At 35.9% G+C, this 16454-nt stretch overlaps 1 protein-coding gene across 5 annotated transcripts in view; it reads right to left on the bottom strand.

Annotated features, from left to right (window-relative positions):
• Positions 1 to 16454, bottom strand: part of Mid2 (midline 2) — an 88828-nt gene that overhangs the window by 19971 nt on the left and 52403 nt on the right. For all 5 annotated transcript variants that reach the window (XM_047536514.1, XM_047536512.1, XM_047536510.1 and 2 more), the window contains 2 exons: positions 7549 to 7656; positions 6005 to 6153 (listed from right to left, as the gene is read on the bottom strand). In XM_047536514.1, the coding sequence (XP_047392470.1) occupies positions 6005 to 6153; positions 7549 to 7656 (257 nt within the window). The remainder of the gene's footprint in view (positions 1 to 6004; positions 6154 to 7548; positions 7657 to 16454) is intronic.

The following is a 16454-nucleotide window of genomic DNA, read 5'->3' as shown; positions in this document are numbered from 1 at the left end:
CTTAGAAATACGGATATTTGCAACCATTGCTTTTGAAAATATTATTACTGTGTATTCTCCATTTTATGATATGTTTTCATGAAGACTATGTTATGCCAGTGTCTTTGATTATTAATGATAACCAATTGTAACTGCCTGTATGTACCATATTTGTGAATTAAAAAAACACATAGATGAACTGTGGATAAAATGGAGTTTGCAAACAAAAACATGATCAACAGAGAAAAATGCTACTTAGGGAGCAAGTAAGATGAAAGAGTAAGATGAAACAAATGATTGGCTATTATATTTAGCAGTAAGATCTTCTTTTGGTGACCTTTAAAAAAAAAAGCACTTTCAATGATATGGAAGTGGAAAGAAAAACAGAGTTGAAGAGTAAGTGGGAATGATTAAATATAGTGGTTTCAATACGTGTTTTAACTTTGCTTTCACGAAATCCCACTGAAATGACAAAGAATAAAGCATCATAAACCCACAAAGGCAAAGAGAATGGAAAAAGTGCCAGTGATTAAGAGATTGTCAACATATGTTTGGAAGCTAGAAAGGAATGGATGTGTGGTAACCAACAACAGATCAGAAAAAGCTAGATCAGGAAGCCAACAACATCAAGCTGATTTAGTGCCACAAATTTGAAAGTTTGCATGAAGAACAGCTAGATCCCAGATTCACTCAATCAGAGACTGTCTTTTCCTTATCCTGGCAGGAGATGTGAGGTTTGTTTTATGCAGAGCCTTGACATTATACTAAAAGCAGTCTTAAAACTCTCAGTTCCCTTTCCCTGCTTGGCTCTCAGAATCCTGGCAGTCAGACTTATAACCTCCACCCACCAAAACAGGAGATTGGGGAATTTCTTCCAAGGGAAAATGACCTAAGAGAAAATGCCTATAGAATTGACACTTCAGGTCCCTCAATAAAAAAAACTGGCACTCCACCTTGTATTACTACAGCAAATTCAACCCAATAATGAATTGCCCCCATCTACTCAGAGCTTCCAGGCACCTTTTAGTGCTTAAATCATAAAAGGCAGCCAAAAACTTACCAGAAATTTAGAGTAGGACAGAAACCAAAACAAACTAATAGAGAAGAGAAACTTGGAAGACAGCAAGACAATGTAGGGTTTGGAAGGAAACTTAAAAATGAAAATATTCTCAGAAAGAGAAGTAGTTTGAATCCACAAAGCAATAATGCTAAAAAGAAACATAAAATACAAGAATAATGCTAAAAGTATCCAGAAAGGAAACTTGTAAACAAAAATATGAATGCTGGAATTAAAATTTTAATAGAAAGATAGGAGAGAAGGTAAGGAAATAAAAACACTAAAACAAGAAGACAAAGTCATGGAAAATAGGAAACCATATATATATATGCACATATATATATAGATATACATATAGATGTAGATATAGATATTTAATACCTTTATTTTGTTTATTTAGTTTTTCTATGTGGTTCTGTGGATCGAACCCAGTGCCTCATGCATACTAGGCAAGCACTTTACCACTGAGCCACAACTCCAGATTCCAAAATATATTTTTAATCAGAGGAAAATCTAGGATGTCCGATACATGATCAATTAGAGTCCCAGAAATAGAGATGCAAGAGGATAGAGGGGAGGAAGATATTAGTGACTACTAAAAGAAATTTTTCCGGAATCAAAGATCACTAGTCCTTAGACTGCAAAGACTCCCTGAGTTTACAGCAAAAATGAATAGTCAACGATGCATAACCAAGGCAAAACTTGGTGAAATTTTGGATAAACTGGGTTAAAGAAATTATTTTTATATATTTTTATTGGTATAAAGATATAATTTTAAAATCTTTTAGATTTTAGTCTAGAAGTATCATTTAAATTAATGTAATTCTAATTTACTTAGAATTTTAATTCTAGGAGTACCAGAAAATCATGGATTCATGAAACACTGTGTAAATTACTCAGAAGTATTTTGCCTCAGTAGTGAGGAAAAAGTATTCTAGACTAGACACTTCTCTAATCTCATCTAATATTTACAATGCTGGGGATGGATCCCAGGGCCTTGCAAGCATTCCACCACTAGTTATTCCCCCAGCACTTCTCCTAACAAATCTAAAAATAAAACTCAAAAGAATCAAGCTATTTTTAAGTAACTTGAATGTGTCCCAAAACAAAGCTTACAAATCTTTATAAGAATTAAAAAAAAATAAACAACAACCAACAAGATATAATTCACTAAGTTCGGCATCTGATAAAATAAATTACCAGACATGCAAAGAATTAAAGAAATACAACCCATCATGAAGACAAAATCAACTAACTGAAACTGACCCAGATCTGACACAGATGTTAGAATTAGCAATCAAAGACATTAAAATAGTTGTTAAAATTGTATTCTGTATGTTCAAAAATTAGAGGAAAGTCTGAATACCTTAAGTAGATATTTTAGAAGATATTTTTAGAAATACTCAAACTTCTAGAGATGAAAACTACAATATTTGAGATGAATACACTGGAGGGGGGTCAAGAGCAGATTAGTCATTATAAAATAAAAAGTTAATGAACTTGAAGAAATATCAGTGAAATACTGAGGGAAAAAAAAAAAAACTCCAAAAAAAGGAAAAAAGAAAACAGCATCTTTAAACTGTAGGACAACTTCAAGCACCCTAATATACATGTAGTTGGAATACCTAAAATAGAAGAAGGAGGTGGTCTAAAAATATTTGAAAAAATTATAGGTAAAAATGTTACCAGATTTGCATGTCAATTAATATCTAAAATTGAAAAAAGAATTTAAAAATAGCAAGGTAAAGGGGAGGGGGTATGAAAAATGGTGGAATGAGACAGACATCATTACCCTATGTACAAGTATGATTACACGAATGGTGTGAATCTGCATAGTGTACAACCACAGAAAAGAAATGACGTGCCCCATTTGTGTACAATGAATCAAAATGCAGTCTGTAAAAAGTAAATAAATAAATAATTAGTCAAAAATAAAGGTAAAAAATAGCAAGGTAAGAATGCTATTTACAAATGTAAAGTTCATGCCAATTTAATAGATTTGAAATTGCTTGGCTTTGTTGAGAAAATGTAGATGATGATATAGACTCCATAGATCTCAATCCAGCTTCTGCCCCTTACTAGTTGGGTGATCTTAGGCAAGTTGCTTAACCTTTCTGAGCCTTGTTGTCTCATTTATAAAATGGAGATATTAGCAGTGTTTACCACATAAGGTTTTTAAATGTATTAGATCTTATAAAGAATTAGCATAGTTCCCAACACAAAGTAAGTTGTTATTGTTGTTTTTTTCTTCTTATTATTATTGTTATAGATCAGAAATTAGAGATAAGAAAGATTGATATTTCTTTCAATGTGATTCAAAGTAATATTTTACTTTCTAATTATGTACAAGGTATCATTGACATAAATGTATTTTAAATATTAGGGTAAATTAATGGCAAGTAACTGGAAAGTCTTGCAAGTAGTTTAATGTGAAGGAAAGGAGAGGGATGAGTGACAGCTAAAAAGGATATGAGGAAAGGAAAGTTTCAGGGCTTTTGTTTTTGTTTTTAGGTAGGACAGACATCAGTGAATTTGAACATGGACGTGAAGTCAACTACAGAATGGCAGAAATCAAAGCTATGGAAAAAAAGAGGGCATGTGGTCAAAGGACAAATGAAGGAACCTCTCTTCCATTATAAACAGAAGGATGGTAGAAGTAATAGATGTAGATGTAGATGTGTCCAGAACTTTCTTATAAAAAGTTGAGGAATTTATCATTTCATACCTACCAGTTTAAAAGTGGATGGGCATTTGCTGAGCATAAGCAGGAAGGAGGCTGGGTTGGAATTTTGAGGTGGGTGCAAAAGATTTAAACTTGTCAGTGTGGAGATGAGTTAAAAAGGAAGTGAACTAAAGTAACACAAAAAGATGTTAGGTCAGTATTAAAGGCCCAGGTCAGATGGGAAGCCATAAATTTGTGGTGCAGTAGCACCAACCTCTTTGGCTATGTGGTTTTTCCAGTGAAGTTCTGCAACTCAAATACAGGCATGGAAAAGTTAAGAATAGTTGGAGTGATTTCAGAGTTTGGATTTTATCAGGTGGGTGTGATAAAACAATAATGGGCAATGGAATTGGGCAGATTGAAAAAAGTAGCTGAGCCAGGCTTGGTGGCTCCCCCCTGTAATCCCAGCGGCTTGGGAGGTGAGGCAGGAGGATTGTGAGTTCAAATCCAGTCTCAGCAACTTCACGAGTGAGACTCTATGCATCTCAGCAAGACTAAAAGGACTTAAAATCAGCATACTACAGAGATACAGCCACATCAATGTTCATTGCTGCTCAATTCACCATAGCCAGATTGTGGAACCAACCTAGATGCCCATCAGTTGATGAATGGATAAAGAAACTGTGGCATATATATACAATGGAATATTACTCCGCAATGAAGAATGATAAAATTATGGCGTTTGCAGGCAAATGGATGAAATTGGAGAATATTATGCTAAGTGAGATAAGCCAATCTCAAAAAACTAAAGGACAAATGATCTCGCTGATAAGCGGATGAGGACATATATTGGGGAGTGGCAAGGGTTAGCATTTGGTTTAGGGTTAGGTTTAGGGTTAGGGATAAGGAGTGTGGTAAGAATGAAGGAAAGAAGGACTGTATAGAGGGAAAAGAGGGGTGGATGGGGTGGGGGGAAGGGAAAAAATAATGAATCAAACATCATTGCCCTATGTAAACGTATGATTACACAAATGGTATGCCTTGACTCCATGTACAAATAGAGAAACAACATGTATTCCATTTGTATACAATAATAATAAAAAATAAATAAAAAATAAAAAACAAAATAGGGCTGGGAATGTGGCTCAGTGATCGGGTGCTCCTGAATTCAATCCTGGGTACCAAACAAACATAAAAAAAGAGAAGCTGAAGGGAGAAATCACAGAAAAAAATAGGCTAAAGAAAGAAGTAACTGGTAGGTAGGAAGTAACTGGAAGTACAGAAAGTAACTGGTAGGTGGGAAAAAGCATAGGAGTCCAGGCTAGAGGTTCCAATGAAGTTGAAAAATAGAGATGCATTTGAAGAAAAGAGTTTCAAGCATGGAGGTTGTAATTAGAAAGTGGGATGCTTCAGTTTGTGATTTCAGTGCAACTGTGAGTGATGATAAGGTTCAACATGTGGTCAAATGGGAGTGGGTAGATGAAGTGGAGCAAGGTGAGAGGAACACTGGAGGAACAGATGCTCTAAATGGCTAGAGCATGAGATGGATCAGTGTGGGTGCTGCTTATGTCACCCATATGATGACAGAGGCAATAGGAAGAAGACTATGAACCTGGAACCCAAGTCTCCAATGAATGAGAGGGAGAAATAAGGAGGTTAAGTCTGGCCTAATGATCTCCTGTAGCCCCTTGAATCCTTGGTGACTATACTGAACACTGTTTCACAGTAGACCTTGGAATATTTGTCAATAATTTATAGATAGGCTTCTAAAGATCCATCATGAGTCCTTTGAAATTATGTACAAAATTATTTGTGTATACATCTAAAATGCATTTTCTCCACTCTGGAATAATATTCATGACTTTCATCAGATTTTCAAAGAGAGTGATTAAATAAAAGTGAAAAATCATTGCTCTAAATGTTTCATAAAAGCAAGAACTAAACAAAAACAATAGAAACTGCATGTAGACTTAAGAAATGCACACACTTATCAATGTAACCAAAAGTTTTTCTGACCCTACACCACTACCATCACAGAGAGCTCAAGCTCCTAAGTGAGCAACAAGGAGATAAGGCAGCAGGTAGGCCTCATGTTTGGTTGTTCATTAAAAGAACTGGCAGGCTGCAAGGATGGAGAGAAGGATCCAGAAATTCCTCAGGAAATTTACCACCGAGGCTCAATAGTTACCTAGCTGGTAAAATCTTCAAATGGCAGCTACTATATACATGCCTGAACAGAATTCACTGATTTTAAGCTGGCCCCTTTTCACAAGACTGGACATATCAAAAGAATATAAGGAACCCACCTCTCAGCAATGTTTTTTGCCGACTGTAGAAACCTTGCCTGGTCATTTTCTTTGAGGATATGCTCAGCTTGGTTGATGAGGACTGTTGATCGTTCAAGACACTGGCGGCAATTAGCAACCTGCTGTGCCAACTTTCTGAGTTTCATAACCTTAAAGGAATTAGTCAAATAAAAAATAAGATAAAAGACACAGCACTTAATTAAAAACAATAAAACAACATGAAGGAGATCTGCTGCAGTGATTCCAAAAATAAGGCTTATTAATACCCCATGGTCCCTTTACTAACCATTCACCTTCTCACCCCACCCACTAAGACTGTCTTGCCAACCCCTCCTCCTTCAATTTACAGCTTCCTTACTTATGTTGCACTCAGCCATATAGTCTCAGTTATCTAACTCCTCTTTATATTGATAGCATTAATTTTACTGATTGTCAAAGCAATCCATGCTCATAATAGAAAAGTTAAAAAGTTAAAAGTATAAAAAGAAATGTTACCACTTAGAGATCACCTCTGTTTACATTTTATTGTCAATATATTTTTGCACATATATTTCATAATACGTACCTCATTTTTCTTTATGACTATATATATACATATATATCCATGTATATATTTCTCTAAGTATCTTTACTCATACCTGTGTGTTCACAAATCTGTATTGTTGGAAGTTTCCATTTCTGCTAACTGGAACCACCCAGCATGGCATAAAGTATTGGTCATCAAACCAAACTCTCATAAGTTTTTACATTGTGCCCACAGCATGAGCTTATAATCACTAACACTGACCAGAAGGTCATCAAACCTAAAATCATATAGCTGCATGGAAGCTCACACCTGATGTTTTTCACCACAATTCTTTAGTTCCCGGGTTAAAAACCTGTGAGTCTTCCTTGACTACTCTCTCTCCTTCATCTTTTATATCTAATAAATTGGATGATTCCAATCATTTTCTGTTGGAAATGCGTACTATGTTCTTTCTTTCTGTATGCTGTCCATATTCTGCTTTAGGTCTTTAACAACTCATACCAAGAATCAAGTTGTAAGCCTCCTAATGTGCTTCCATGACTTCATCATCATCCTGTTCTGATCTGCCCTGCACACTTTGGCCATATCAATCAGTCTTCTAGAATAATTTCCCAACAACTTTCATTCTAAGGCCAAAGTACTCATAGTGACATTCACAGTCTTTCCCTAATTCTAGCCCACATTTCTATCATTCTTTTCTTTTCTTTCTGTGTGCTGACTTACAACAAACAACAAAAGCACTCATATCCTAAGTGTTCAACTCAATGAATGTTCACAAATACGTACACCCATGTAACAACACATAGGTCAAGGTATAACATGTTTTCAGCATCCAGAACTACCATACATTTTATTGGATCCATAGCACTAGGCCAAACATTTCTTCTTTGCCTTTCTCCCTGTAACCTCATTTCTTCTTGCTTTCATGATCTAATTTCAAATTGCAATCATCAGGATTCAACTCTTTTCATTCATAAAGAGTCAATTCTTCCTTGGTCTCACTGAAATGCTGTTTTACCTTTGTCTCTTTGATTTTGACAGCAATCATTTGCTTCCTCTGCTGGATGATCTCTACCAACTCGTCACATTCTTCCATAAGTTTTGCCTCATGCATAGCAGTATTCACCTGCCAAGAAAGTCCAGAGTATTACACAGTGATTGTTGCCTTTGTCCCCTGCTGGCTCTAAAAGTTTCGGACTGACAGCTAAACATGCACAACTTCTTCCATACCTCCCTCGATAAGATCCACTCCTAGAAGAAGAGTAGAGATGATGATATTAATGATGCAAGGGCATTGAAGCACCACAGATAGGAAGCTCTCCGGGCCTCTGGTAGATCATGATGGTTAATGGAAGGCTGGGCAGAAGGACAGATGAGATGGGGCATGTTATTCCCACTGTGCAATTCCCTTTACTCCAGCACCCTGTCCTCCTGATGTTCTTTTGGAAAGAGGTTAAGGAGATTTATGTATGTCAGGAAAAGAGGATCCTTCTCCACAGGCACAATAATATTAAGATAACATTGCTACAATATATTTTACTGCCTTCACCAAAAATGCTTTCAGTTTCCTTGTTCCCATCTACTTTCTAAATATATGAAAGTGCAGATATATTTTCACATTAAATATATGAATTTGTAGATAGGTTTGAAAAAGAGTACTATTTTTCATTGCCTTTCCATGGATTGATTTTTTTCTTCCACCCATCTCTATCACTATTCATATTAGATGGCACAGAGCCCCAAGAAGGGGTTAAAATGAGAGTAGGGCATTTGGGGGCTGTCCAAATATAAAAGGAAAGGAAGGGACCAAGAACTAACATTTTTCAAGCACTTTATAGATAAAATTTTCATGTAATTATCCATGTAACTCTATAATATAGGAATCATTTTTATTTGCATTTCACAGACAGGGAAGCTGGGGCTCTGAGAATTTTAGTGACTTGCTCCAAGTCACATAACTAGAAAGTGGTAAAACCAGAATTCAAACCGAGTTCTGTCAAGTGAAACCCTTTGGCAGGCTGGGTGAGCAGACGAGGTTCAGTTCCATTTCAGCAGCACACAGAGCAGTCACACAGGGAAGCACAATCATTCCAAGAGTCTATTCAAGGATCACTCGAGCAGAGCTCTAGAAGGCTGAGGAATAGACATGGGTTACTTGAGAGCATCAAAACTCAAGGGGTTACCTGTGCTTCATTAGCAAGAGAGGGCTGCATTTCTAATTGCCATCTTTTTTTCTACAGGGTTCCTCTACATACTTCAATTCCAGCAAGATATCTTTGCCTGGAACCTGTTACCTCCTCTCTCATCCTGTAAGGCCCCTACTGGCTAATTTCCTGTTTATTATTTAATCAAAATAAAATCTATTTGCTAGTGAGTGACACACTTATTTTGCTTTATTTCCACTTTTCAGGGAGAATGTCACAATGGGAGTTTCTACTTATTTTAAGGGAATATTCCCACTATGCACATCATACTTTTTTTTTGTCTGAATACCCTCCCTTTCCCTAAATTCAATCTACCTTTCCAAGGTAGATATCTGAACATCTCAAGGAACTCACACTTATCTGAGAATAAGAGATTCATCTATTACTTCTTGGGTCCTTACTTAGAGTATCTGGAAACCCAGGCACCTCACCTCCCATTTATAGTTTCTTTTTTGGGCTGTTGCTGTTGTAGTACAAAATGGTGTGCAACCTTGTCACTTGTAATTTAGTTCTTGAACTAATCTTTATAAAACACTTATTCTATGCCAGACACTGCTTTATCAGTCTATAAATATCGGCTCTCTCAATCCCGAAAACAATCCTATGAGGCAGGTATCATTATTCCCATTTGGCAGAAGGAAACCTGAGCACAGAGAGATTAAGTGATTTGCTCAAAGATGCACAGCTAGTAGTGGTAGAAGTGAGATTTTGATCCAGGGAATCCAACTCCAGAGTCCACATTTTTACCCAATACATATATTGCCTCTCCAGTTTAATATAACAACACATCTTCGTTTTCTGACAATCATTATCTCTTTTGCACCATTCCTCTTTATCCTGTTATCTCTTTTTCTTTAGTCATTTCAGAGTCCTTGTTGTTCCCTTAAAATGCAATGAACTTTCATGTTCTATGACTTTGCCTATGTTTACACTTTTCCTTGGAAGGGCATGTCCTCACTTATTGAACAACCTTCTACTTATCTTTCAAGGTTCTACTCAATGATCATCACTTTTGTGACTTTTTCTCAGCTGCCCATACACAATCCATTGGTCCCCTTTTTATATTTCCATAGCACTTTATATTTAATTCAATAATACCATTTACTACCTTATATCATAGTGATTGTGTTGGTCTGCTTTTTCCACTTAAACATGAGTTCTGGAGGCCAGGAACTATGTCTTATTTGACTTTGTTTATCTTCCAACATAATGAATAACACACAGTGTATGTTAAGTAAATATCTATTAGATTGAATTGATTGGTGATAAAAAGTTTATTTTACTGCTTGCTAGGCACATCGTTTGATCACCCAAATTATCTTAAACTCTCTACACTACATCTAAAAACAATCATTATCTCCTCTCCAAATTCATCCTCCACCTCTGACTTTTTTCAATGATGATATGAGTATTGGCAGTCACTCAGATTCAGTAAAACTTTGACTTCTACTTCTCCCTCATCCCCCACATAAATTCACAACAGTCCCAGAGTCCTTCCCTTCTTTTCAATCTTGCAAAAGCTCTTCTGGTAATAGAGTGAGGATCTGAGCCAAGGAGTCAATAAATTGAGGCCTTCAATAATCACCCTTTTGGATTATTATTGCAAAAGCCTCCCTAATTAATCTCCTACTTTCAGAATCTTCCCTTTAACGAAAGACCAGGAAAAAACACCATCTTCATTTTCAAACCTGTATTAAACATATTTGTGTGCAATGCATTATGCTAAGGTCCTGTCCTTAATAATTTATAATCTAAACATGGACAAGACCCTTATATGTAAAACAAACAAATCATGGTAGCAGAAGTTAAACATTAAATTAATGATGTAGAACATCATCAGAGAAACTGAAAGGAAAGATCAGACCCTCAGTGGGGAAATGGGGAAAAGATACATGAATGACATGGGACTTGGAATGAATCTTAAAGATGGAATAAGATTTAGATTTAAATGTAGGAGTAGGGGCAAATTTCAAACCAAGCAATAGGGTTTGAGTAAGATAAAAAGTCACCAAACTTGATTCTTCATGCAATATGCTATCTTTGAAAAAAATATTTTTGAGTAGAGGGAAGGTAAAGTGATGGAAAGATGACCACAGTTGACTTTTAAAGAAGAGAAACTGGGACTGATGTGATGGGGGTAATTGCAAGCTTATGGACAAGTTAGGAGACTATTGTGATGTGAACAGGGAGGATAACAGGAATAGAAAGGAAAGGTCAAATAGTCCCTTGCTGAAAAAATTTAGACAACAAGCTCCTTGAGTAAAGGTTTTTTACGCTGCTTTGCTCCTCCCATGGTACCTGGCACAAAGCCTTATGCACAATGAACACTTATGAAATATTTTACTGACTACTTTAACACAATAAAATATCAAAATGAGAATGCCAACCATTAGAAAACACACTTCAGTAAGTGTATTTTGTAGATAAAATGTAAGTTGAAGGGTGGGAACTTGGTCAGGAAGGGTCTTTGGACAGCCACATCAGGGGAGACAAAACAACCCAGCACAAGTGGTGGAGTGGAAGTTTGACTGAAGAGGCAAAATCACAAACTGAAAGTAAAGGCAGTGACATGAAAATATTTCCATATCAAGAAGCAGCCCAAAAGAGCAGGTTATTTAAGTGTTCTTTGAACAGGAAATACTCCAGGGAGAAAGTGCCTTCATGATGTGAATAAAACCACTCAAATTGCTTGGAAGACACTTGAAAACCGTGATGTTCTGTTTGAAAATGCAGTAAGGTATTTCACTTGCATATTAATCCCTAGTTCAAAATAACTGGGGTTATCTCATTAAGTGTCCTTGGTTGGTTATTTTATGGAAGACCACAGCTACTTATTTGAACTTTGCTCTTTGTTTTAGGTTAGTGGGTTTAAATAAACTGCTTTATGTCTGTCAATTTATCCTCCTTGAAAATGCCATTAGGGAAATTTTGTCAATCTACTTGTGCAAATCTATCCAACTCAAAAAAATTTCTAAGGGGCAGTTTGTGGTACTTAAGACTAAGAGCCTCAACATTCCAGGACCTAAGCACTAAACACACAGGCTTCTTTCTGCTCTGTGCACTTTTACTTTATTCCCACGGATGACAAGTATTTTTGATTTGTGTATTTCTTTCCAACTGCCCACTCCGCTCTAATTCCTGAAGTTCTTTCCCACCTCCCAGTCCAAAGAATGACTGTATAGTAAGACCCCTGGTCTTCCCAAATTTCTACTCTTCCATAATACAAACATACAAGTCCCTTTGTGGAAGAACTTTACTGATGGTCACTAAGAAGAAATAGACATAATAAACAATTAAAAGCTATTCTGGCAATTGTTTCACTTATGTATTAAAATGTAAATGGGCTAGATCTTCGTATCTTAACTTCTTGAAGAGAATCAATTTGATAATTTTTCAGCAGTCTCTCATACAAATACATATTCCCATTCCACCTAGAATATTCTGAAATTCCAGCATTAAATATCATTTGGGGAAATTTTATTTCAGCAAACATTTACTAAGTGCCTACCATTTCCAAAGCTTTATTTCCTGAGTGGGATATAATGATGAAAAAGAATCCATCTGCCTTCAAAGCACTTGCAGTTTAGTAGAGAAAATGAATAAGAACACAAATAATTGTAATTCACAAAATGACAGAACGAATAATATAATAGGATACAAATAAAGATATATGAGAACTTAGAGAAGGGAAAACAATTTCGTGTGCAGGAAAGGACAATTAGAGAATTCATGTAGGTTTCCGGTAGTTGAACTGGTCTTGATTAATGTTTATAGCAGCACAATTCACAATATAGTTGTGAATTAGTTTCAAACTATGAAACAAATCTAGGTGCTCTTCAACAGATGAATGGATAAAGAAAAATGTAGTATACATACACAGTGGAATATTACTCAGCTATAAAGAAGAATGACTTTATGATATTTGCCAGTAAATGGATGGAAATGGAGACTATCATGCTAAGTTATAGAAGCCAGCCCCCCAAAGTCAAAGGTTGAATGTTTTCTCTGATATGCAGAAGATAATCCAAAATGCAGGGGCAGGGGAGGATAATAAATAGAAGAAAGATCAGTGGGGTAGATGAAGGGGATTGAAGGGGAAGGAAGAGGGATGGGATAAGGCAAGAACAGTGAAATGAATGTGACTAAACATTCCTATATACATATATGAATATACCACAGTGAATCTCACTATCAAGTATATCCACAAGACTCTAAATTTAAAAAAAACTATAGGTAAATAGCAAAAATATCAGTAGAAGAGAGGGAAAGAGACAGGCAGAGAGGAGGGAAAGGAAAGGGGAAGTATTGGGAACTAAGTTAGAACAAATTATATTCCATGCTTTTATAATTTTGTTAAAATGTATCCTAATGTTATGCATAACTAAGGAGAACCAATAGAAAGACAAAAAAAGAAGGAAGATTTAAGGAGAGAAGTCCAGTCAGAGAGAATGTTATGAACAGTGTAAGCAAAAGCACAGGCAGAAAAGTGGAGAACGTGCTTCCATAAAGCAAATCAGCTTGACAGATGCAATGAAGGAAATAAGGCTGGAAATGGAGGCTGCAGATGTATTATGGAGAAAGGTGCTGTCATTTTGTGTCTCTGAAAGTATCTGAATGAAATGTGAGGAACTTAGCACTATAGTAACACTTCAAGTATTGTTGAGAACAAGGTGGAGAGAGAAAGCAGGCATCGTACACAAAGTGCGAGGGCATGACAAGCTCCCCACTTCCCACAATTGCCCTTAGTCCCTCTCAGATTCTGTAACATCAGAGAAAAGCGGTTGAGTTGGACTTCATTCAATATGTAGTTTCTTTCTATACAAAGGAAATGAGAAGGAAAAGTGGGAGGTAAATTGGACATCTGATAAATCATCAAGAAGTTGTTATGGGGGGAAGGGAAAAAAAAACAGAATGAATCAAACAGCATTACCCTATGTAAATTTATGATTACACAAATGGTATGCCTTGACTCCATGTACAAACAGAGAAACAACATGTATCCCATTTGTTTACAATAAAAAAAAAGAAAAAAAAATAAAACTGGAATATGTTCTATTTTGGTATACAAAAAAAAAAGAAGTTGTTATGAACAGCATTGTCATCTTAGTGAGCTGCAAAGACTTCATTACTTTTTTATAAGAAAACGCAATCTTTATGAAGCAGACATAGCACTCACTGTGGCAGCATCAATGCTAATGTTTTTAACCAGATTGCACATTAAAGACACACGTACACACACCAGCACCTCCAGTGCCACAACCCTGTTGTATCAGGAAGGTTTGAATGAATAAACAGAGGTAGAGACTATTTTTTTTTTGTTTTTTGTTTTTGAAACACCACAACATTTCAAAGATGGTCCTGCTAACTTTATATAAAAATAACTAAATGAAACAGTAATTTATTTAATGGTTCTTTTGTTTTCTTTAATGATTCTTATCTGTTTCTTTAGATTTAGGGGGAGGTGGCCACTTAAAGTACTAATGGATATGTGAAACTATTAATAGGATTTTTAGTTTCCTGTCCTGGAGTAACTAAAGACTAGTAGGTTGATTTTTTTTTAACTGAGGTAAGTTAAGCAATCTATGGCCTCCGTACCTAAATTATTATATATTGACAGGGGACGGGAACAGAGATTAAGAGGGTGGAGCTGGAGGTAAGTGAAAAGTGGGCTGTTGAAATTAGAAAAATAGTATGGGTGGGGAGGTGGCAGCTAAGGCATCTCTAACAGTGGAAGAATGCTAGTGGATTGGGCTCCAAACCACATGCTATGTGAGACCTCTAGAAAGACATTGCCTGAAAAAAAAAAAAAAAAAAAAAAAAGAAAGACATTGCCTGAGAGAAGTTTCCTGTCAGCTTTTGGGAAAATAATAGTCAACACTTTTCTAGTGCTTACCACATGCTAGGCACTGTTCTAAATGTTTCATATATTTTAACTCATACTTTTCCCATTAGTCCTGTGAGGTAGACACTTTTCCTATTCTCATTCTACAGAAGAAACTGAGAACAATAGAAGTTATGTAATTTGTCCAGGGTCATAAAACTAGTAAATACCAGCCAGGATTTGTGTCTGGCTCATGTCTTTGATTTTAACTGTTCTTTCTCTCTGTCTCTCTGTCTCTCTGTCTCTCTGTCTGTCTCTCTCTCTCTCTCTCTCTCTCTCTCTCTCTCTCTCTCTGTGTGTGTGTAGGCATGCATGAGAGAGAATGAGAGAGAGAGAGAGAGAGAGAGAGAGAGAGTCTATGTTCACAAACATGCTTCTTTTCCTCTTCGAATTTCCTCTAAAGATAATCACATTCCCTAGAGCTAACCATTGTAAGTGTTTTGTGTATTTCCTTCCTTTTTGGAATAATATACTGTAAAGATACATAAAATGAAACATATTTAGAAAACATAAATAATGCTTACACATAAATATGTACACATACATATTCCATGCTTATTTTACCTAGTTTACCGAATGAAAATATTGGAGCAGAGAGCAAAGACAATTTGCTCCACATACATGCCTTACGAATGGCTTTTGCTTTTTGGCAATTCAGTATTGGTTTTGGAATTCTTCCTCTCTAGGAATCAGACCACCAAACTTTTATAATCTTAGTTACTGTATCCCCCATATCTCTGCATGTCAAGTAACTACTTAAAACATGAGATAAAAACTGGGAATGATATAAACTAGGTTTTGCATATAGTAAGTTTCCTTACATAACTATAAATTTTATGTGAAATGAGGCAGAAACCTCATTTCTATGTCTTCAGAACCATGAAAGGACTATATGTAGAAAAGACTGAAAATCATATATTCTGACCCGTTCACTTTATAGATAGAAATATGAAGCCTAGAGAGAGGAGGGGCCTAACCAACATCCTACTACTAAGAAATGACAGAACCAAGTCTAGAGTCAGATCTTTTGACTCCCCACCCAGTGTTCTTTCTACTCCACTGCTTGTTTTGTGAAGCGTAGCACAGGCTTATAAACTCTGAAGATATACAACTCTCCAATTCTCACCACTACACATTTACCGTAGAAATATGAACATTTATGTTCATGCAAAAAAAAAAATTACATGAATGTTCATAACAACTTGGTTTGCTTTAACCAAAAACTGAAAACAACTGAAATGTTCTTCACTTGGAGAAAGGATAAATAAATTGTGGAACATCCACACAATAGCACACTATTCAGCAATAAAAGTAAAAAAAAAAATACTATCCATGTTGAATGGATCTCAGTGGCATTATGATGAATAATAGAAAAATCGCAATATTTTACATGCTATATGATTCCATTTACATAACATTCTAGAAATGACCAAACTATAGGCATGAAGAACAGATTTGTGGTTGCAAGGAAGGCAGATATGACAATAAAGAGGTAGCACAAATGAGATTTTGTGGGGATGATGAAACTACACCATCCTAATTATAGTAGTGATTACCAGAATCTATACATGTGTTAAAATTAATAGATGTAGAAACACACACACGCAAAGACAAATATACATGCACGCAGAAAAGCTGAGTTCGTGTGAAAATTGGCAAAAAAAAATCAAATCATACCCAGAGTTTGCTCAATATATTATCATACCAATGACAGTTTCCTGATTCTCATAGTTAGGTGGTTATGTAAGATATTAGTGCTGGGGAAGGTTAGGCAAATGATATATGTGTAGTTCGCATTATTTTAATAACTTCCATGTGAGGTAAAACTACTTCAAAATA

This window comes from Sciurus carolinensis, chromosome X (genome assembly GCF_902686445.1).
Source record: "Sciurus carolinensis chromosome X, mSciCar1.2, whole genome shotgun sequence".
In the NCBI taxonomy this organism is placed as follows: domain Eukaryota; kingdom Metazoa; phylum Chordata; class Mammalia; order Rodentia; family Sciuridae; genus Sciurus; species Sciurus carolinensis.
This window is presented reverse-complemented; position numbering and strand designations above follow the sequence as displayed.